Source organism: Monocercomonoides exilis (assembly GCF_001643675.1).
Source record: "Monocercomonoides exilis strain PA203 chromosome Unknown scaffold12-1864167, whole genome shotgun sequence".
Lineage (NCBI taxonomy): Eukaryota > Preaxostyla > Oxymonadida > Polymastigidae > Monocercomonoides > Monocercomonoides exilis.
In genome coordinates this window covers 1,551,472-1,573,723 of record NW_027150557.1, presented here as the reverse complement: position 1 = coordinate 1,573,723, position 22,252 = coordinate 1,551,472, and the positions used below count along the sequence as shown (strand labels likewise).

Here is a 22,252-nt window from a genome sequence, read left to right as displayed (position 1 = left end):
AATTTCAGCTCATCTTCTTCTGTTTCTGTTTCTTCGTCTGCTGGATTCTGTACACCTTCCTCTTCAGCTGCTCTTCCTTTTTCCGCTTGTGGTCATTCTTCTCTTGCAGCCAAGTTCTCTTTCCTCAACAATCTGCAAACATTCACTCACAACTGCCATCAAAGCGTTCAATTGTTCTTTTCTCAATCATAGCGCTCTTCATCACAGGAAAACGGAGCATCATTTGCTTTGCTTTTCCATCTAATGTTCTCTTTGTTTGCGTGTTATTTTGGTGATTGATCTTTTCTTGTTGTTGGAAATTTTCATTGATGGGAATGATTTGTGAAAGACTTTGCAACACTGAGGATTTCTTTTTCTATTCTGTTTCTAAGGCTGTGTGCATGTTGTGAGATGAGGTTGAAAAAAAAAGAAAGCTCTGTTTCTAAATGTGCTCTATTTATGACTGAATCAAGCATGCTGTTCCATGCGGTAATTCTTCTGATGTTCTGAATGACAGTTCAGTCAGAATCAGTTGGGTGGGAAGAGGGGATGATGCGGATATGGTCAAGTTGTTGGAACAGGAACACTCGAAGAAGGTGATGAGAAGAGGAAAGAGAGAGGAGGAGAGAAGTGGAGTGTACCAATTCTGTATTTTTTGTTTTTATTCAAGATTTGTGGGAGATAAATTGGAAAAGCATTTGTATCGAGGCAGAATCAATAGCAAAGAGAAACTGAAGACCAAACATAACTTAAGACAGGAAGCTGCAAAAAAAGAAAATGGAAAAGTGGATATCTTCATGAAAATGGAAATGCACTGCTTCATAACATGAAAAGCTGGCTTTTCCGAGCAACTGAGATGATTATGGTTATGAAGAAGATCGGAGTGAGTGAATGTCAATGCGCCAATCGGAATAGTTTCATTTCTCTCCAAAGTCAAAGTTGCCCTCATTGACAGGGCAAATAGCTCATCATCAGTTTTCAAATTTTCAATCATTGAAATTTTCTTCACGTGAAACATTAAAAAATAATCTGATGAAAAAGTTGCTTTTGAGATTCTTGTTTTGTTGCAAGTTTTGTTTTGAAGCAACTGTGTTTATTCATTTGAATTGAATGAATGATTTATTGCTTTGTGAAACATGCAAGAAATTGTCGGGAAAATAAAGAAATTTTATTTGTAACATAAAAATATATTTCTCTTTCTTCTTCTCATCAAATGGCAGAAAAAAGTTGTTTTTTCTTTCTGAAATGTATTCTGGAATTAGAAAACTGCCAATACTAAAAATCCAATCATCAATATCAAGGCGCAGTTTTACCGAAACAAATCGTTTCAAAAGATTGTTTGAAATGAGAACACTTTTGATAATTATTTTCTTCAAAATTGATCAACAACCAATTGTCTTTCTATTAATATGTTTTTGATTTTTATTCTCGCGAACTGTCTGTTTGCCAGTTGTCCTGCTCCACAACGTGATAGCAAAAATCGATTAAATGCATTTTCCGATGGCTGTCCCGAGGCAGCTGTTGATGCCGTTTTTATTTCCGAAAAAGGAGACGATTCGAAACAGAACTGTGGAAGTGAAGCCGATCCGTGCAAAACAATTGCGAAAGGGATTGAGCTGCTTGGAGAAGTTCCTGGAGATAAAACCATAAAGATTGTTGACTCTGCTGAAATACCATACGGCTTTCAATTTTCAAAAGATTTCAGCCTTGCGATGGCAGCAGCATCGGAACAGGGAACGAGAAGAACAGTCAATTTTGAATTGGATGACATTGCTGCGAAAGGGATGTTCCACATGGTGAATGAGAAAACATTGACATTGAAACATTTGACATTTAATCTTATTCCCTTTAAAACTCAACGGGAATCAATGGGAGCAGAAGAAGCATCTGCAATTATTCTTTCTAGAGGCCTTGAAGGTGATTTGACAATAGTGGATTGCAACATATATTTTCAAAAATGGATCGATGAATATGCCCCTTTTTCGATCTTGAGAATAACAGAAGGTAAATTATCAATTGATGGATTTTTTTGGGGTTATTTAAGATATTATTATCTATCTAGTGTGACCATTCTGCACATATCCGAAGATGTTGCTGTACAAAAATTGAAGAACGTTCAAATACACTATGCAAAGCTTGAAAAAGAATGTGCACTGGAGCTTCCATCTTCGTTCACACTGGAAGGAGGCCGCTTAAGCTCTGTTGAGAGGGGAAATGCAGGACCAGCGTTGCTCGAAGCAAAAAGTGGGGGAGACAAAAAAGTGAAGATTACTATTTCCGAATGTACAATATCTTCGATTCGATCTCTGAAATCAGAAAATGGTGGCTGTATTTATTTTGAGATGATGCACCCAGAGAGTGAACTGAACATTCTCGACACTTCATTTGATTATGGAAGAGCGGTTCGTGGAGGAGGAGCAATGATTGGCGCGATGAAAGGGAAAGTGAAGTTGGAAAATGTCGAGTTTCGCAGCTGTGAGGCAGCTGTTGATGGAGGAGGGCTGCTGGTGTGTGATCTAACAAAAATGGCAGGATTTGAATGCAGAAACGGAACATTTCTGGAATGCAAGGCGAAGACAGGCGGAGGGATGGCAATACATTTGGGAGAAGAGGCAAGGCTGATCGACGAAATTTTATTCAAAAACTGTTTCTTCGAAGATAATTCTGCAGAACAATGCGGAAATGATCTTGCGCTGTGCAGTGAAGGAGACATTGAAATGAGCCGATCGCCTTTTGACGCAGATTCCTTCAGCGTGACGAAAGACCATCGAGTTGGAGCAATAAAGAAAGATGGAACAATAGTTTTCCATAGCGACTGGCTGCGCTTTGACACGGTCGATATTGCTGTCGATGGGATAAATGGAGAAGACAGTGGAGGATGTGGTAGAAGAGAGAAAAGGGCTTGCAAGACGATGAAGCAGGCTCTCTTGAACTGTCTGCCAGGCAGAGCATTTACAGTGTATACAACAGAAGACGGCAACAAATACGACACAGAGCCAATAATGATTGAAGAAAGATTTGCTTCAGTCACAAACAGAAAAAATAACGTCATCAGCATCACAACAGTTCTGGACGAAGCGAAGGTGTACCCAGGTGAGGGACTGTTTAATGTGCGGCAAAATGCGTATCTTCGACTGTACAGAGCAGATGTGCAAATAGACACAACGAGGCAAAGCGGGAGAGATAATAGTCTGTTTGTGTGTGATGGAGACGGGGCGTATGCTGACATCTATCGAGTGAATATCTCGTGCATAGATTCTAAACAGATTCTAAACTGTGTGCTAATCGAATGTAAAATGGGAACTCTATACATGAATGAGGTCTTTATCTCTCATTTCACATCTTCTTTTGCACTCATCTTGGCGGAAGCTGCGGAAAATATTGATTTGATTAGGTTGAGCATGGACACAATCTCTACAACGAGCACATCACAGTCAATTATTACTATTTTGACCAAGTGCAGACAGCTAAGCTTTTTCAATGGAAAATTTTCCAATTGCATATCAACGGAACATAGACTGGGAGGAGTGCTGTATTTGGAGATTGGGAATGGGAATTATTACAGTTTTTACGATACTGAATTCAAAAATTGTTCGTTCAAAAGTTCTCAAATGACTTCATATGAACGTAGTTCAATGCTGAATGAAGAATCGAAAGGTGGAGCGCTGTTTATTCGAGCTGCAGATGAAATAACAGAAGCAGTTAATTTGAGATTGAACGGGATGATATTTGCTGATTGTTGTGCTGACAAAGGGGAGAATGCGTATCTTTCGTTTCCGATTGGAAGGAAGCAGATAAAAGAAGAATTTTTCGAATTTGAGATGGAAGATATTTATGGAAGTGCAAATCTGATGCTTCTGGAAGAAAGGAAAGGCGGAGAAATGAATATTGTTGATCTTCTGAGCGATGAAGCGAATAGACTACCGTATCATTCAAAGAACATATATGTTGGAGGAGCGAAGGCTAGCAACGACAAAATTTGCGGGAAAAAAGAAAGACCGTGCGATCTGATCAGCACAGCCATCGGACATGGAATACAGAATGGAGCACTGAAGATGCATATAATTGGAAGAGTCATCGTGGACAAGCCATTTTTGATTAACGAATATGTTACAATCGCTTCAGCATTTGAATCTTCATCCAGAGCTGAGCGTAAATCTGATACAGCTTTTAAGACGCTTTCAATCCCCGAGAAAAATCGAGGAATCCTTCGGATTGAATCGAATATGAAAGCGGAGGAGTCAACAGCTGTGTTTTATATGGACAATTATTATCTGAAGTTTGAGCACATTGACATCGAGTATCCAGATGCCATTGAGGGAGACGCACTGGATGTAATTTATGCAGAAGATAAATTAATGATTACTGATGTTGTCTTCAGGCCCTGGTATACAGGATTGAAGGGAGAAAATGTGCTGGGCGGAGAAGGAAAAGCTCTTCCGTACAGGTTGATTGTATTCAGCCAAGGATTTGAAACATTTTCACAACTGGTCATTTATGGGAGAAACGGAAACATCACAAGCGGTAAACAACACAACGAATGCAAAAATTCCAAAGAAAGAAAAAGGAAGAATAGCTTTATGAAATCGCAGAAACCATTTGCAAGCAACAATCAGATGAATGAAGTCAACGAAGAGGAGAATCCATTGTGCTCGTGGGATTCTGGATTAATTTGTCTGCAAGAAGCGTTTTATATAACAATCAACGACAGCTCGTTTGTGGACATCGGAGAAGGTGCAATTTATTCAACGTATTCTCGTCTGATCTTGAATAACTGCAGCTTTGTGAACAACCACCCGATCGGCAACAATTGGGAAAAGTTTCCATCGCTGCGAAACAATATTCGATCTCCGGACAAGTCTGAAAGTTATTACATTTTCATCAATAGCTTGGCAGCTGGAAGCGATGGATTGGATGGGAAGCCATTTGGAATGCTTGTGGAAGGAGAGGCCAGTGGAAGTGCAATCAAAGATATGGATTCATATTTCTTCACCCCCATTTTGAAAAATGCAACAATGATTAAAAAGGCTAAGGAGACATCAGAGAAAGGAAAAGATCGAATAATCGAATCAGATGAAAGGGCACAAGCTGTTATTCACGGGTCTTATCTATTTCCATGCGAACTAACAGTTGAAGCATCTGAGAAAAGAGTGGGGAAAACGAAGGAGTGGATTGAATGCCCTGTTTCTGAGTATGTGAACGAGACAGAAATGAGAGTGACGATTCCTCCGTCACTGCTGGATGGCGACGAATACACATCGTTGGTTTGCCGGCTGAGATACCCAAGCGGCATATCAGAAGGAGAAAAAAGGAGCACAGATTATGTTTCTTTGGCCAAGCAAAAGAAAGAAGATCCGAAGAAATTGACAACAGCTCAATTGGTGGCCATCATTGTGTCTGTGAGTGTATTTTCAATAGTTGTGGTTGCGGGGGTTGTAATTGTTGTTTGCGTGGTGAGAAACAGGAAGCGAAGACAATACAAATCGATTATGGACGAGAAAAATTGATGAGGAGAACAGTGAATACAATTTATTTTCGGGTATTTTGGTTTATTACAACTTTTTTCTTTAGAAATGTTTTACACTTTTTGGAGTGCAAAGAAAATTATGCTAATTACAATTATTTTATTTTTTTTAAAATTCCATTTAGCGATAACTGTTGAGTGTTTCGTTATTATTTCAATTATCTTTTCATTTTTTCCCTCCATCAACTTTAGAGATTTTTTTAAATAAAAATGATATGCTTCTTCATGAAATTTTATTTTTAAATTGCTTTCGTTGTTGTTGCTCTTTTGGAAATTGCTTAGTGTTTTTGACATTTTTGATCAAAATTTGTTCGTGCACACATATCTCCTTGGTTTGAAAAATATTTTTGTTAGTTTGTTTGTTTGAAAAAATATTTCAGAACTTATTTTTCATTCATGGAAAGTTAAAGTCATATTAAACCAGCTTTTTATATTTTATTTTTTTGCGAAAGAAATATTTTAAAAAAATTTTTTGATCATTGGCTTTTTTTCTAATTTCATTATTTTTACAAGATTCTTTAACAATAAAAACAAATTTTAAGGATGTTTTTTTCTGTCACGTGAATTATTATTTTTTATTATATAGAAAAGCGGTTTGATTCCTTATTTCAAAAAAACTTTTGGATTCAAATAATTAATCTGAAATTATAAAAGTTTTAAGTATTTGAAGAAAATTCAAAACCCCTCGCAGAGTGTGCATTTTTTGCATTTCAAATTTCTCTTTTGTTGTTCAAGTTAACTATATTAATTCAATTAACTGTTGGATACAAATTTTCTAACTTTGAACAACAAACAAAAAAAACACCCAATTAACGATAACTTGATTTGATTACAAACGAATGTCTTTTGAGTATAATTATTTCATTATCAAAACATATGAATAATAATTAAAAAATTAATATTTCCATCTCCAACGAGAAATAAAAAATGAAAATTCGTTTGATATTTGCTATATTTTTCAAAACAAGATGATAAAAAATGCTTAATAAAAATGGTTTATTGATAATAAAATTTCTTTTGTTGATTTTTCATTTGAACTTTCGAAATAATGGTGAAAACATTCATCAACAAAAATATTTGAGTATCTCTTTGTTTCAAAAACATTAATAAAAATTTACAAAGAATCTATCTCAAAATTAATGCTTATTCATCATCAAACACTATTTTTTGAACTATTCAACTTTAAGGATTTTTGAATGAAAATGAAAAGCTTCAAAGAAGAAATTTCAATTATTATTTTATAATGGTTAAGATCTTCTTAGATTCAGTTAAAATTTTATCGAGGTTCATGCACACTGACTTAAATCACTCACCTAGCGATATACAGGGCAGCTGGTGGGAAGGCACCGAGCTGGATATGAGCTCGTTTGGGGAAAGTCAGCTGGAGAGGCTGAGGGCTTTGAGTTCTTCTCCGCAGGGTTTCTACGAGAAATATGTTGCCAAAAATCGACTGTCTGCACTTATCGGCGATGCACAGAATGCGCTGGGCTCCACAAGAGATTACTCGACCACATTTGCACTGAAGCTGTTTTATTATTTCCAGATATATTTCAGGCGTGAGGAGACTGTCGAGGGTCTTTCAGCTATGATACGAGAAGTGAAGAGCGAGCTGAAGCGAGAGATCGAAGGGCTGAGGGAAGCAGAAGAGCGGAGATTCAGGCAGCAGGAATTGCTGCTGATTGATGTTCAGAACTCCCTTTTTGATATCCAGCAGGCTGTTGCGCAGCTCAGCAATCTGACGAGGCACATCGTTGCAAAATGCTTGCCCTATTCTTTGAGCCATGAGAATGGAAGTGAAACGAGCGTATTGCCAGGCCAGTCTGAGGCAGCGTGTTTTTTGTCGGCCTCTGGGTTTGCCATACAGAATCAAGACTTTTTGAGTGTTCAGCGGTCACGACTTTCGCCGAATGTTGGATTTGCAGGAAGATGCTCGCCTGACGATTGTGAGCCAAGTGGAACATCCTGGAAGGAGGAGAAGCCAGCTCAAGAAGAAGATGAGCAGGAGACAGAAATTGTTGGAGAGCATAAACCGTCTCTGCCCAGTTTGCCGATTGCTCCACCCCTTTCTCTTCCTTCGTTTTCTGTTTCTCTTTCGCCAACAACACTCGACTGGCAGCGCATTCCATCATCTTCGTCATCAGCTTCGGCATCTTCAACAACAACAGCAGCATCATCTCTTTCTTCTTCTCCATGTCTGTCTTCGCCATTCCCATCTGAAAAGCATTTGGATTCAGAAGCTTCAGATAACATGCCACCAGACAAGAAAGGGAATGCACATTGGACAAGAGAGAGAAGGCTTGATGCTGCTGGCGATTGCGGAGTGACATTCAAAAAGAGTCGGAAAGATGGAATAGAATGTGCAGAAGATGAAGAGAAAGACAATGGAAAGAAGGAGGAAAAGGTGGAAAAGGAAAATGTGGACAATGATGAAGTGACTGAAGATGAAGAAAGAGAGAAAGAAGAGGGAAAAGAAAGAGAAATGCATTTGAAGAACGAGAGCAATTCTTTTTTTGACTTCAGTGCTTCTGTTGAGTTTGGAGGCAGCAAGCACCTCGAAGGAAGCACGTCAGATGAATCGAGTCCTTCAAATTCATCTTCATCCGACAAACATGATTCATCATCATCATCATCTCCTTCTCCTTCTCTTCCTCTTCCTCCAAATGAGATTCAAAATTCGTCTTTGTCTGCTTCATGCTTCTCAGCCTCGCCTTCTCTTTCATCATCCACTCTGTGCTCTTCTGTGTCTTCTTCATCACTTTCTTCTTCACTCTCTTCTTCTCTTTTGATTATTGACTCTGATTTGGATGAGCATGCTAGCATGCACGCAGCACCAGACACAGCTGAGAATTCGCATTTGCCGAAGCGGAATGGCTTTGTGACATTTTCAGGGATCTCTTGTGCGAAGCCTTCGTCGAATTGCCAGCCCTTCGGCAGATCAAACAGCTTCTCTTTTCTTGTCAGCCAGGCGAACTTCTTCAGCTTGATTCCTCCGCTTCCGCCTGATCCTTGCAATTAGGAGATTGGAGATTGGACGTTGTTTAGATTTCTATCAAGTTTGAGGTCTTCGTTCACCAGTTTAATCGTTTTGAAAGGGAAACTGCGATTTTTTTGATTTGTTGTGCTGTTGCATTGGAAAATGAGAGCGAAAGAAAAGAAGCAGAAATTCATGAAATTGCAAATCTGTGAACATTCTTGTGTTTGTGCCAATGGAGGCACCAAACGAGAGAAGAGAAGAGAGTTGAGCTGATGTTTGAGAGAAATGAGTTTGACACAACAAAATGGAGCACAAATAGGAGAAAAGGAAGCACAGCGAACATTTGAGAAGGGATTGGCTTTTTGACACTGTTGAATCCACATGATGAACAGGAAATGATCTTTTTGTTTGTCTTCTTTTTGAAAAGCGAAATTCATTTTTCTTCAGTTTGTTTGTTTGCCTCTCAAAAGTGAACAACAATTTGTGTTAACTTTCATTTAATGAAATGATGTGATATTTGTTTTATTGATTTAGATGGAGAATTTGACTGTCTTTTGAATTGGGTGAGTCTGTTTTTGTTTCATTCCTGTAATCTTTCTGTTTATTCAATGATTCATCCACACACTTTTTTTCTGGATTTGTTTTGTTCAATTTGTTCGATTATTATTTATTTATTGTATTATTAAACATTTATTTACAACTTTTCCACAACTTTCAGTTGTTTCAAATGGAAAATTATAGTTTTATTGATCGTGTTTTTTGTTATTTTTTGAGAAAATCGAGATTTTTGTCTGATGTTACTTGTTTCTTATGCTTTTGAGTGCTTTTGTGTTGGAATATTTTTGTGAAAATTTTTTTCATTTAAGATTTTTGTTGCAGGTGATTCTTTGCTTTGTTTTTCTTTTGTTTTTGTTTCATATTTTTGGTTTTTGAGTTGAGAAAGAATCAGCGCATTAATTGCGACATGTTGTTTGTGCAGAACAAAATCACTAATCCAGAAGCAGAAGTCAACATGAAGGTGGGAAAAATAAAATAAAATCATCACTGAACCAAACCTTCTTTTTTTTTTTTAAGTTGGAATAGAAAGGAGCTTTGCTAAAAATTTAATGTTCATCTTCATAGTTGCAAATAAAAACAAGGAAAACAACAAATTTCATTTTTTCAAGAGAAATAGAAATAATCAACTGCCAGTTAACTTGTCCTCAACCGTCATCTCTTTTTCTTCTTCTTCTTCTCCAAATACACAGCTTCTGTTTTGAGTGAAATGCAATTGAGACAATTGACAGGTCATTCATTTCTTTCACAATGGCAACACCTTTTCTTTTGAAGAGAATTTTTGGGAAATTTCACCAAAGAAAAATCCCTTCCAATTTGCCTTCATCACCTTGACAACTTCCAATTCTTGCATTTCTCTCTGAAAAACAAAAACATCTTGTTCTGCATTCAATATCTTTTCAATTGTTGTCTGAAGTGAACAAGAAACAATAAAAGAAAAATTCAATTGAAACCTTCCATCGTATCCACGCTGTGTTCTAACTCGCAGGCAAATCGGGCTGTGCTTCTCGTTGACATTCACTGATGTAACATGTCTGTCTGCAGAAATGGATTCTCTTCTCTAAAACAGAAACTGTTTTTTTTTTCAAACATAATTTCGAGCTTTCCTCAACCGTTGCTTCTTTTCAAATGCCACTTTCACTTCAATTGCAACTGTGCTGATTCAGCGGAGAAGCACCAAAATCCCTGCTCAATGAGTCGCTCCAATGTTCAAACGAATACTTATCAATATCAGAACAATCGTAGGAAACTGGCTGAAATTATTGCTATTTTCTCCAATTCTTTTTCATCACCTCTTCGTTCAGGCTGCATTGCGTTGTAAAGTTTTGTTGGCGTTGGAGCCATTTTTCTTCTTCCGATTCTCTTTCATTCTTTTGAAAAATACTGGAACGTGCATTATTTTGGTTTGCCAAAATTATTTCTTACTTGTTTTCAAGCCAAATACGATCATAGCCACTTCGTCCTTGTCTTGAAACTTACAAGTGAAATAATGAACTATTTTGCTCGCAAGCCATTCTGGTTCACGCAAAAATTTGCTTTGAAGTCAAAGATTTCATAAAAAATTCTAAAAAACAATTGAGGATAAGTTTTACATTCCATTCAAAAGCGCAAATGTGCTCTTGACTTTAAACACATTTCTCATAACTTTAAGGAAATTGCAACCAATTTTCGCATATGAAAAGGATTATTTTTCTACAGTTGATCAAGGAAATTGTGCAGTAATGATAAACATCAATCATTTCAATAAAATATGATGTATCCCATTTAGAATGGAGTATGATAAATTATCCTGTTATTCTAATTTCATCAGGAATAAATCGATATAGGAAAAGCTCACAAATTCAAATAGTCTATCTGCTAACAGTAGCTGGTAATCGCTTCAAAGCAAATTGGTTTTGAAAACCTTCCAAGCAAATATTCATCTCCATTGCAAGTATCTTCAAGTTTTTTGAAACTTTGAGAAATTCGTTAACAGTTTTTCAAAGACATTCGCGTAATTATTTATTGAGTCGCTTTTGTTTTTCAGAAGAATTGATTTCAAGTCAATGATTTTGAAGTATCCATATTTGGTTGTATCGCAGAAGTCAGTTTCTGCTGCTTTTGCTTTTGTTGACGTATTTTAAGCAGCAAACTTGACTTTGGTTTAGGTGTATTCTGTTGTACTGAAGGTTTCTGTATTATGAATGAATTAGAAGATAACGAAATTGTTGCAGTTGGAGTTGATCTAGTTGGATGAAATTGATCGAGAACAGTGTTGATTGAAGAACTGCTACCAGTCGATTTTGATGCTTCATCAGATTTTTCCAAAAGAGTAAATTTCTCAGTGATATTAACATCGTTTGATGAATGAGAAGCAACATTTGTTTCTTTTTGATTGAACAAGCCCGAAATGCATTTATCTGGTGAAATACGCGAATAAGAGTTAATTGAAATTGGAGGTGAAAGCAACCTTTTTTGGGGAACAAAGGCTGTTTGGAATTGATTTGACATTTTTTGCTGAAGAGATGACATTTTATTTTCGCTAAACTGATTTTGTTGAAGCCATGAATTCTGCAAATGTTTGCCAACTTGCCCTTTCATTCCGTTTGTAGCATTCAAAGTTATTAACTTTTCCGAATTCAATCCTTCGTTTCTAATTTCACCAGATCTATCAGTATTTGTCAAGGAAGGAAAATCTTGCATTCCAGATGCATGTTCAACTGATTTTATCTGAGCGGATGAGGTTTGTTTCAATTTTGTTGCATCTTGCGCAATGACCTGATTTGAAATACTTGTCAAGGCATTCGTATGAGTAGTGTGAGTAACAAATTGAGAAGAATTTGCGACTTCTTGTGGATTGTTTTGTTTCTTCTTAGCTAATGCAGCTATTGCTTGTTTGATGGACATTTTTGGTTTGAAAGATACTGATGGCTGGTTGTTTGGAGGTTGAAGGGAAACGAGAGATAAAGAGTTAACTTTGGAAAGCGTTTGTTTGCCTTCAGTTTTTGCTATCTCATCATTTGGAGCTGCTTCCAAGCTTGGCAGCTTATCTTCGGAATTATGTTTTTTGTTTAACCTTGAAAGGGTACTAAGTATGTTCGTTGGCTTATTAATATCTTTTAATTCAGAGTGATTTATCAGATTTTTTCCTGCAATTACAGAATGTTGTTCAATTGGATAACTTGTTATACTCTCATTGCTTTCACCTGCAATGCTTCGTGAACTGGAATTGCACATTTCACTTGCATTTTCTTTCGTTTCCTTTGAATTTGATGATTGCTGAAGCTTTTGTCGTAGGCCTGCATAACGTTGTAACTTCGATACATTTGAAATTTTATTTTTCTTCAACTTTGGACACTTAACCTTTTCTTCGTCTGACGAAAATGTTGATAATTCATCTATTGCGTCTTCTTCTATTTCATCCAATTCGCACTGTTGTGAATAGTTCTCTATTCCTTTTTCGTTTTCGTCGTCATCGTCTTCTTCTTCAGGCGATAGCAACGATTTATCAACCAAATCGCTCACTTCTGTCTCCTCACCTTCGGCATCATCATTTTCTTCCTCCGCGTCAGACGAACTTTCATCAGACTCGTCGTAAAGCATTTCCATCAAAGATATCTCCACTTGCTCACTGTCACTCACACTTTCTCCTTTCAAACGCTTCTTTTGATTTCGTGTTAAAATGCCATGTTCACTTTCAATTTCATTTCCGGCATCCAACTTTGAAACAAAGATGCCTTCCGAATTAAGTTTTAGAGTATTATTTATTCTACTATCATTTTCATTTGAACTTTTCATTGATTTGGCGTATTCATTCGACTCTGAATTATCTTGATGTTTATCAACTCGTAATTCTGAAGTTGAATGATGATCTGTCTTTTTTCTGCTTTCTCTATCTTTCTTTCTCTGCAAGCGCTTTTCCCGTTCCTTCATTTTCCTCAACCGCCTTTGAGCTTCGTCTTGTTGCTTGTACTCCATAATTGCTTGAGTTGATGGAATGAACGATAAAAAGTTTGGTTCATTCGCTTTTCTTCTTCTGAACGAAGAATAAGGCGACAACGCAGAGCGCTTCGGAGAGATGTCAGTTCGCTTTCTGTGTGGCGAATCAAGAACTTGATTCAGAAACAGCCTTCTGTGCAGCGCAAGTGGTGACTGCGTAGGCATTTCTTCATTTTCAGCACTTTCTCCGTTGTCTTCAACTGGAGCAGATCCAATATTTGTTTCTGAAACGATGAAACCCGAAAGATTTGTGTCATTTGATTCATCGCTAAGTTCTTCTTCTTCTTCTTCTTCCTCTTCTTCTTCTGATGTTGTTCTTCTCTTTCGATTGCTTCCATCTTCAGACTCTGAATCATCTTCACCTGCTTCACTTTCTTCAGATGAATGAGTTGAAGATTCGACTTCAAGGCCTAATTTTCTGCGCTCTTCTCTTTCTCTTTTTTTCATTTTCTTCAATTTCCTTTTTCTTTTCCGTTCCTTTTCACGTCTTCTTTCATCTTCAGAATCTTCAGCCGATGTTTCTTCGCATTCATCTTCAAAATATGCACTTCTGATCTTCTTTTTTCTTTCTTTCTTTCTCTTTCTTTCTTGCTCATCAATGCCGTTTGTGATGTTTGTTCGCTTTTTAAATTTCACGATTCCAAATTGATCTACATTTTCTTCACTTATTTCTTCATCTTTTTCCTGAGCTTGTGATGCTTCTGATTCATCCGTAAGAAGACCTTCATGAGTTCGCAATGCTCCAATCTGATGTTCTTTTTCTCGAGTTTCATTCGATTTCTTGTTTATAACTTGCTCTTCTTTGGAAATATCAGCATGAGTAGCAAAGTTTTGTGTTAATAGCTGAGACCCAAGTAGAGAGGCGCAACGTCGAAGGCGTCTAAAATTGACATTAGCAACATTTTCCTGTTCATTCTGCTGTTTTTGTTTTTGGACATATTCTTTTTCGTTGAGAGGCAACGGAGATTCAACAGCTGGTTGCTGAGAATAAGATAATGGAGATAGAACTGTTGGCGAATCAGACTGAATTTGTTGTGTGAGAATTTGCTCTGCTTCTTCTTTGTCTTGGCTTCGATTCATCGGATCAACAAGCTTGACTGCTTGAGAGAGCTGCTCGTCAGATGAAATGCGAAGAAGATTTCTGCGAACTCGCAAATAATTTGCGGTCACAGTTGGCATTTGAAGAGGAGAAGAAGGCGAAATAGAAGGAGAAGAGATAGGAGAAATGACAGAAGCAGCAACAGAAGATGAAGATGGAGCAGGCAAAGAGATAGGAGGAGAAATAGGTTGGCGAATAGATGGAGGAACAGGTGGAGGAACAGGTGGAGGAATAGGTGGAGAGCCAGATGGAGAAATACATGGAGAAGTTGAACGAGCTGGAGAAAGAGAAATAGCAGAAGAAGAGGCAATTCCATGGCTTACTTTGTTTTTGGAGAGCAAGTGAAGTTTTTGAAGCGAGGACAGCGGTTGGTGTGGAAGCTTTTTAGTAGCATTAGTTTCTTCAGCTTTGACTTTTTGATGAGACTGTTGTGATGTGGCTGGCGTTTCAATACTCGGCGTGGTTGTTTGTGAGCGCGGAACTGAATGTTGAGACGTCGATATTTCATATTGCCCAGTTGTGCTTCGAAATGGCTCAAACTCATCGAAATCCGGAAGTTGGGTTTGGCGTTGCTCAAATAATGCATTGCCTTCTTCTGTATCAGAAGGGAATACATAAGGACCAACAAAAGCGTTTCCTTCTAGATTTGATTGCGTATGTTGTGAAGTATTGTTCGGCTGTTCATAAGCTTTCATTTCTTTTGGAACAATCTCTTTTTGTATGCTCTCTTTTTCCCCACTTAAAAAAGGAATTTCCTGAGAAGCAGGCGTGTCTTGCATTTTTGTATCACTTTGAGAAGAAACATGTGATAAAGTGTCTTTCTCTTTTTCTCTGAAATTCTCTCCTCTTTCGAATCTCTTGCTGATTTGCACAAAGCTTTGCCTTGTTCCTTCGTTGCTCATATAGTGGCTTCCGCCTTCATTCTCCAATTTCCTCAAACCAGAAAATGTTGTTTCTGCTTCCTGCTTCGTTTTTTGTATCTCAAAGAATTTATTTAGAGGGCTAAGAGTCTCATCCGAAATGGAAATATTTGAATTTCCAATTTCTGTTACTCCGCTTTCAAGCAGACTGTTGCATGTATTTTCTTCTGATATCGTAGTCTTTGGCTTCTCTTTTAATTCCGACTCAGTTTCAGTTGTATTTGCAACAACTGCAAAAACAGGCTTCGACTTTTCTGTTTTTCTGTTGTTTATTCGCTCTATTTGCGAAAGTCGAGTGGTTTGCGACTTTTCATCATCGAGCATCATTTCTTCTTGAGACTCCAAATTCTGCTTAACTTTGCCTCTCTCATTCACCGAAGTGACTGTTTTCTCGCTTTCGACAAACGGAAGAGATTCCAACGTGTCTGCTTCAAATGCGATATTGGAGTTTGGCTGTGAATTCTTAATTGCTGAACGAGAAGGAAAATTAAACTGATCAAATATCGAAGTATTATCTTGAGAACGGTGCAGTAAGTTCTGGGAAAGACGAACTTTTTCTGGCACCAAAAGAGAAAGATGCCTGTTTGTAACTGTTGGCGTGGCCGATGGATCAAAAGCTGCAGTTTGAGAATCAAAAGATGTTGATTCTTGATTAATTGGATGTTGAGATGTGTCTTGTGATTCCTCATGTGCAGTGGAAGAGATTTGATGAATAAGCTTTTCTGCTGAAGGAAAAAGAGTGGACTGTTCGCCAATTGAAAGCAAAGCCAACTTTTGAGAAGCTTGAGACAAAGTGGTGTTTGATTCAACAGAAGAATTTTGATTGTCCCGAAGCTCATTACAATTGTTTTCTTCCTGTTTAAGTTTAATATTACTTGCTGTTTCGTTGTTGTCATCCAACATCTTTGCTGCAGCCTCTTCATCAAAGTCATCCGTAATTTCAATTGCTTCCCTTTCAACAAACGAACTATCTTTTTCATCAATTTCATTTCCTCCATTCAAATTTTCTTCAAGTTCATCATCATTCAGTTCATCGGGATCAAGTGGAACTTTGAATATTTCATCGATGTGAATAGACTGTAGAATGAGTTCAGTCTCTTTCACCTCTTCGGCTGTTGGAGAGGCAATTCCAAGACCATAAAGCGGACGAGACAAGGGCTCCCTTTGCTTCAGCTGCGACCATGTTGGAGAAGGAGAAGAGAGCGATTGACTGTACTCGTCCAAAGTATGCATTTGCTTCGATGATTCAGAATTATGTCTTTTGACTAAAGACTGACTTTGTGTATTTTTTGGTGCTGTTTCAGAAATCTGTTGAAGGAAATCTTGGATTTCGTTTTCTTTCATGTGATCACCTTCAATTGTTGACTCTTTCTGACTCTTTGGCTTTGCTGGAGAATCGAAATCGTCTTTTTCTAGTTCCAACTTCTTCCTCTTCTTCTTTCGTTTTTTTGGTGTTTTGACTGATTTTGAATCAGAATTTGTGCGATGAACAGCCATCGACATTGCTGCTTTCTGTTCATACGACAAATGAGAGCTTTGAGAATAGGAATTTATCAGCTGCGAAGACAAGCCTTGGCTGAAAGGCAGATGGAGATGAGAAGAGAGAGGCGGACGCTTAATCCAAGGAGACAAGTGACTTCTGTATGGAGAATGCATCATCATCGAGTGCTTTTTAATTGGAGTGGAAAAGGGAGATGATGAAGCAGAGGTTGAACGATTGAGAATGGGCGAGTGTGGCTGAGTCATCTGAGAAGCAATTGATGCAATGTCATCAAACACTATTTGAGGCTTTGTTTTCTTTCTTTTCTTCTTCTTCTTCACTTTCACTTCTTGTTCTTGTTCTTTCTCTTTCTCTTTTTCAAACGCAACATCATCTGCTCTCTCTCCATCAAATGCAGTAGGATCATCAGCATCATTATGATCCAAAAAATCTGCAAAGTCAACGTCATTAAAATCGTCATTTCTCATCGATTCCTCTTTTTCTTCATATTTTTTTTCTTTGTCATCAAATTCATATTCAGTTTTGCCTTCTTTTGTGTTTGTAAGTTTCGAGTAAAATGAAGTTAGCTTTTGAGGAATGTGAACAGCTGATTCTTCCGGATGCCGAGACAAATAGAAGCAATCACGAAACAACTGAACGTTGCGAGAAAGCGAAGATTCATGCGCTTCTTCATTTTGAGAAGGACTGTTTAGAAAATATCCAACATCATCTGCTTCTTTAAGCTTTGTCACACATGAATCAAAAAGCGATGGTTCGAGTTTATATGTGCGAAATGGATAATGCGCAACATTCAGAACAGACAGAAATTTCGAAGCAAAAGTGCTTTCTTTACCTTTTTCTTCAATCGCTCCTTTCAAAAACGAAGAACGAGACTGTTTTTCAAAATCTTCAAAAACACTGTTTTCGAGTAGGTCATCGTCTTTTATAGAAAATAAATTGCTTTTGCTGTCTTCTTTCACATCCAAAAATGTATCTTCATCAAAGTCATTTCCGTCAATCTCAACTCCAATCATCTGAAAGGCTTTCTGAATTTCTTCCTTTTTTTCTTCGCTTATTTCTTTCAAATTAGAAGCTGCCCCATCCTCTTTCTCTTCTTCAGCATCCAAATTCCCTTCTGCTTTTTTTGATTTTCTTTTCTTTTTCTTCTCCTCATTTTTCGGCTGTTTGGGTTCTTTCTCTTTCTTTTCGCTGCTCTTCAGCCCATATGCTTTTGCCAGCTCTGCAGCAGATTTTCCTCTTCCATTGTTTTTGATCACCCCTGCCTTCATCAGCAGCTCCAGTTCTTCTCTTTCTTTCTTTTTTCGTGCTCTGTCTGCTTTTTGCTGCATCTTTTCTCTTTCTCTTTTCTCTCGTTTGCTTTCATCCTGTTCCTTCTTCATTTTCAGCTGTTTCTTCTTCTTTTTCTTCTTTTCTGCTTCTTCTTCTTCCAGAATCTCCTTCTCGCTCAGCTCTGCCTCTTCATTCATTTCCTCCTCACTCACTTCAACTCTCACAAACTTCACCTGCGGAACAACTGGAATTAGCTCGTTTTTGCCTGAAAAAAACACCCAGCCGTGCATTCTTCCCACACTCTTCTTATCTGATGACTCTCCTCTTATCTGTTTCAATGCTCCGTTCGGTTCCATTTTCTCATCGTCTCCTTCAGCGTTACTCCCGCCTTTTCCCACATTGCTTCTCACAATCATCTCATTTTGCAGCTCCCTCAGTTCTTTCTCTCTCTCCTTTCTTTCTCTGTCTTTGTCAACCATCTGCTGCATTGACAAGGTGGATATCTTTTCGAGTGAAGATGTTGATCCATCAAATGATATACCTCCACTTGCTCTTCCTCCTATTGTGAAATCCATCGAAGACAGAGAACTACCAGATGCAACACTTGCCTCAGACAGAAGTGCATTCATTTGCCTCACTTTCATTTCCTGCCTTTCCATCACATTTGAGGAGTTGCTGCTTAAAAGTCCTGTTTTGATGAGTCTTGCCATCAGCTCTGAATTCTCGCGCGTCATCGTAAATGAGTCTGTTTCCCCAAAAAGTGACTGTTCACCGTTCTTGAAAGGCGACCTCTTTGCTGGTGTTGTATTTGTCTCAGACTCAGAATCTCCTTTGAGACTTGTCCTGCTCTTGTCAAATATACTTCCACTGCTTGCTGCGCTTCCTCTATCGCTTTTGTCGGTCACCAGAACAACAACCCTTCCTTCGCGTTTGCGGCCTGTTCTTCCGATCCGCTGAACCATCCGCTGCATCGATGGAGGCGCATCATAGCAGACACACAAATCCACTTCGCCAATGTCCAATCCTTCCTCACCAATCGAAGTTGACACAATTACGTTGATTTCTCCCTTTAGAAACTGTTCCATAATTCTTGCTTGGTCTTTATCTGTCGTTGGAGTACGCTGAGGAGTTATGGAAAAGCGAGGAAAAATATTCAGCGCATCAAGTGCTTTTGCTGCTGATGAGGATGATGGTGTCATTCCAGTCAAAGAACCATCTGCACTTAAAGAAAGCTGAAAGTCTGGTAGCTCCTCTCCTTCGGCAGCATCTCTCCATTCATCTGCATCTTCGAGGCATTCTTCGTCTCCTTCCAAAGCAGAATCTTCTGCTCTTTCTGCTGCGCTTTCTTCAGCTTCGAAGGTGCTGTCACTTTTCATTTCTGTTCCACTTTCTTGATTTTTAATTGGTATCTTGCTTTTTCTTCGACATGTCATGTCTCTTCCTTTACCTCTGCCTTTCCCCACAAATGCCGCTGCCTTTATAGATGGCGATAACTGGTTAACATGAGCTACAATCTCATCAACAGAAGATCGATATTCACTGAATATCATAACTCGTGTTGATGTTAATAAGCCATCTTTTGAATGGATCTGAAAAGGATTTGAAGAAGAAGATGATGATGACGATGATGAATGAGGAAAAATCGCCGAAGAATCTTTCAGTGGAGTATCTGTCGCAAATGGAATAAATTCTTCGCTTCTTTTTGAGAGTTCATCTTTCAAAGATGGATTCAAATCCGCTCCTTTGTGATAATTTTCATCAAGACTTTTTGGAATCAAATCAGTTTTTTCATTTTTGTTTTTATTTCGTTGTTGCAACGACTGCTTTGCCTCCTCCCGTTGAAAATGATCCAAAATAACTTCTTCCAGCACTCTTATCTTTGGATGGGCAACGCTTTCCTGTTCCATCACATTCAAAGCCTTCATCAACTCTTTCCATTCTTCACTTTGGATCAGCTGCTGCTTTGCTTTGGATACTCGGCCTTGTATTTTTGTTGCCATTATCAGTTTTCTTCGCTCCTCAAATTCTTCAGGAGTTAATAAAGAAGACGAAGACGATGCTAGCACAGTATCAGCACCCAACGAACCAGCAAGAATGGAATCTTCATAGTTTGTAAGATATGTCCTGCACGAGTGTATGCCATGTTCTTGAAGCAGCTTTTCTGCATGCGCAAGCGAAATGGCTACTGCAAATTCAGCCTCTCCAAGTGCCCTTTTGGCTTGAATCTCTTTGACTTGAGCAGCGCTTGCAATTGCAGGTGGATGATAAGTTCCTTGTTGCTGCTGATTCTGATGCATCATTTGAAGACGGTTTGCGTTTGATATCATTGTTGCTCTCTTCGCAATTTTGAACTGCGCATCCATGTCCTCCCTCCATCGCTGCCTGAGCATCACCAGCTGCTGTTGCCGAATGTACTCTGGCTTTGTCTCAACTCCTGTGCCAAAGCGTGTGAGTTTCACTAATGACTGATAGAACACCTGGTTCAGGAGCCTCTGCGCTTCCATGATCGGCCGAGATGTGCGAAGAGATACGCCAATTGTTTCGATGCGTCGTGCATGCACAAACGGAGACACTTCTGGATCGTTTCGCGCACGAAATTCGATTCGCTCGATGTGGAGTGTGGTTATCAGTTGCTGGATCTCTGCTCTGTCTGCTCCAGGTGTAGCTGACAGCGCTATAATGCGAAATCCCTTGTCATTAAGATCAGAAGTCGTAAAATGACGATAAGAAGAAAAATCTACAGCTTCATCAGCATCAGGAAACTGATTTAGAGCATCAAGGGCGATCATAGAATCATCGTTTACTGTCAATCCATCTGCAATGTCATCGAGCATCTCCCCTCTTTCAGCCAGCCTCTGCTTTGCTTTTTTTTCTGCTTCTGCTTTGTGCTCATCAAATGATCTCTTTGCCAATTCGCCCTTCTTCCTTTTCTCCCTCAGCTGCTCCAGTGCATTCACCCACGTTGCAATCGGCTGGTTGCCTCGAGCTCTGTGAGCTTCGTCAACCACAACACACACAATTCGCTCTGCACAGCTAACAGCATCTCTTTGGATATCGTTGACAAACACATGAGGAGTAACAAAAAATGCCCTCTTCTGCTTCCATTCGTTGTCCCTCTCCCTCTGATCTGTCAGTCCAGTCATCATCACACTCTCTTTCTCGCCAACACCAAGAATACGCTTGCAGCTTCGAAACTGCTGTGCCAACAGCTGTCGAGTTGGGGCCATGAACACGACGCAGCCTGTTGGAAACCATCGCAAATAGTTGAACAATACAACAGCTGCAATCAATGTCTTTCCCGTTCCTGTTGGAATGCAAACAAGCGTGTTAAAAAGTAAGCATGTTTGAGTAATTGTGTGCTGGTAAAGGCGGATTGATGAAGAAGATGAAGAAGGCTGGCGGGCTGATGGTGGATGCATTGCTGGCAAAGAAGATTGTGGTGAAGAAGAGTTTGAGCCCGATGATTCTTGCGAAGATGAATCAACAGATACTGGGAATATATATGTGTTGATAGTTGTTAAAGAAGGAATAGGGAAAAAGGATGGAGGAGAATCTGGGAGTTGATGTCGAGGAACAGATTTTTGTGAAGAATTTATTGAAGATTTTCTTTTTGGAGAGTGTGTTGATTGAAGTTTTTGATCGGTTTGACTTTCTTCATTTTCCTGACTTTTAATTAGCTCTCCTGTCTTTGTCGAAAATCGTGGGACATGTCCAACATCTATTCGAGCACTTCGGACAATTGGCTTGAAGTGAGACGTAATCGCGTTGCTTGCTTGCTTTTTCTTTGATTTCTTCAGAAACTGTGCTTTTGATAAATTCTTCAGATTAACTGGTGCAGTCAATAAGTTTCTTTTCTCAATTTGATTTGTTCTCGGGCTTTTTTCATCATTTTTTGTTTTTCCACTTCCTAATGGAGCAAAAAATGTTGTTATCTTTTTTGGTGATCTGGGAATGTGTATTGATATTGATTTAGAAGGAACAATTTCATTGTCTTTTGTCAAAAGAAAAATGTTTCAATATATAAATCAGAAAGATGATTCATACTGCTCTCATTCATGTTTCTTTTTAAAATAAAAAGCTCCTTTCTAAATCGTCAGGAAATATCTAAATTGAAAAAGTGTCTTCTCTCTCACTTTCTAATCTTGCTATGTTAAGTTTTATTAAAATGCATGCGCAATAAAAAGTTTTGAATATGTAATTTTAATAAAAAAATCATACAGCTTCTACTAATTGAATAAATGATAATTTAAAAATTGTTGATGTTTATAATTTTGTTAAGGGTATTCACTTCAATAATTATTCATTTCAAAAAAATTGAAAAAATGATATTTCCTGAATATGTTGTACTCAATTTGTGCAAATTTTTCCTTTTTCACCTTTCAAAAGAGTGTTGAAAAGAGTGGAGTATTAAAACTTGATTTCATTTTCTTTTTGCAACGCGATGAGAAATCAA

At 38.3% G+C, this 22,252-nt stretch overlaps 3 protein-coding genes across 3 annotated transcripts; 2 read left to right on the top strand and 1 right to left on the bottom strand.

Moving 5' to 3' along the window:
• Nucleotides 1-1,388: 1,388 nt before the first annotated feature.
• Nucleotides 1,389-6,014, top strand: MONOS_12397 (uncharacterized protein; the record flags this gene model as incomplete). The annotated part of the gene is made up of 1 exon (XM_067865015.1): nt 1,389-6,014. One exon carries the CDS (start codon nt 1,389-1,391, stop codon nt 5,484-5,486), a length of 4,098 nt encoding a protein of 1,365 aa, XP_067731369.1. The 3' UTR covers nt 5,487-6,014.
• A 777-nt stretch (nt 6,015-6,791) lies between these two features.
• MONOS_12398 (uncharacterized protein) lies at nt 6,792-8,519 on the top strand (the record flags this gene model as incomplete). Its single annotated transcript, XM_067865016.1, has 1 exon — nt 6,792-8,519. One exon carries the CDS (start codon nt 6,792-6,794, stop codon nt 8,517-8,519), a length of 1,728 nt encoding a protein of 575 aa, XP_067731368.1.
• A 2,550-nt stretch (nt 8,520-11,069) lies between these two features.
• On the bottom strand, nt 11,070-21,856 carry MONOS_12399 (putative DEAD/DEAH box helicase; the record flags this gene model as incomplete). Its single annotated transcript, XM_067865017.1, has 2 exons — nt 11,070-21,790; nt 21,844-21,856. The coding sequence occupies 2 exons, from the start codon at nt 21,854-21,856 to the stop codon at nt 11,070-11,072; spliced, it is 10,734 nt and encodes a 3,577-aa protein (XP_067731367.1).
• Nucleotides 21,857-22,252: the final 396 nt, after the last annotated feature.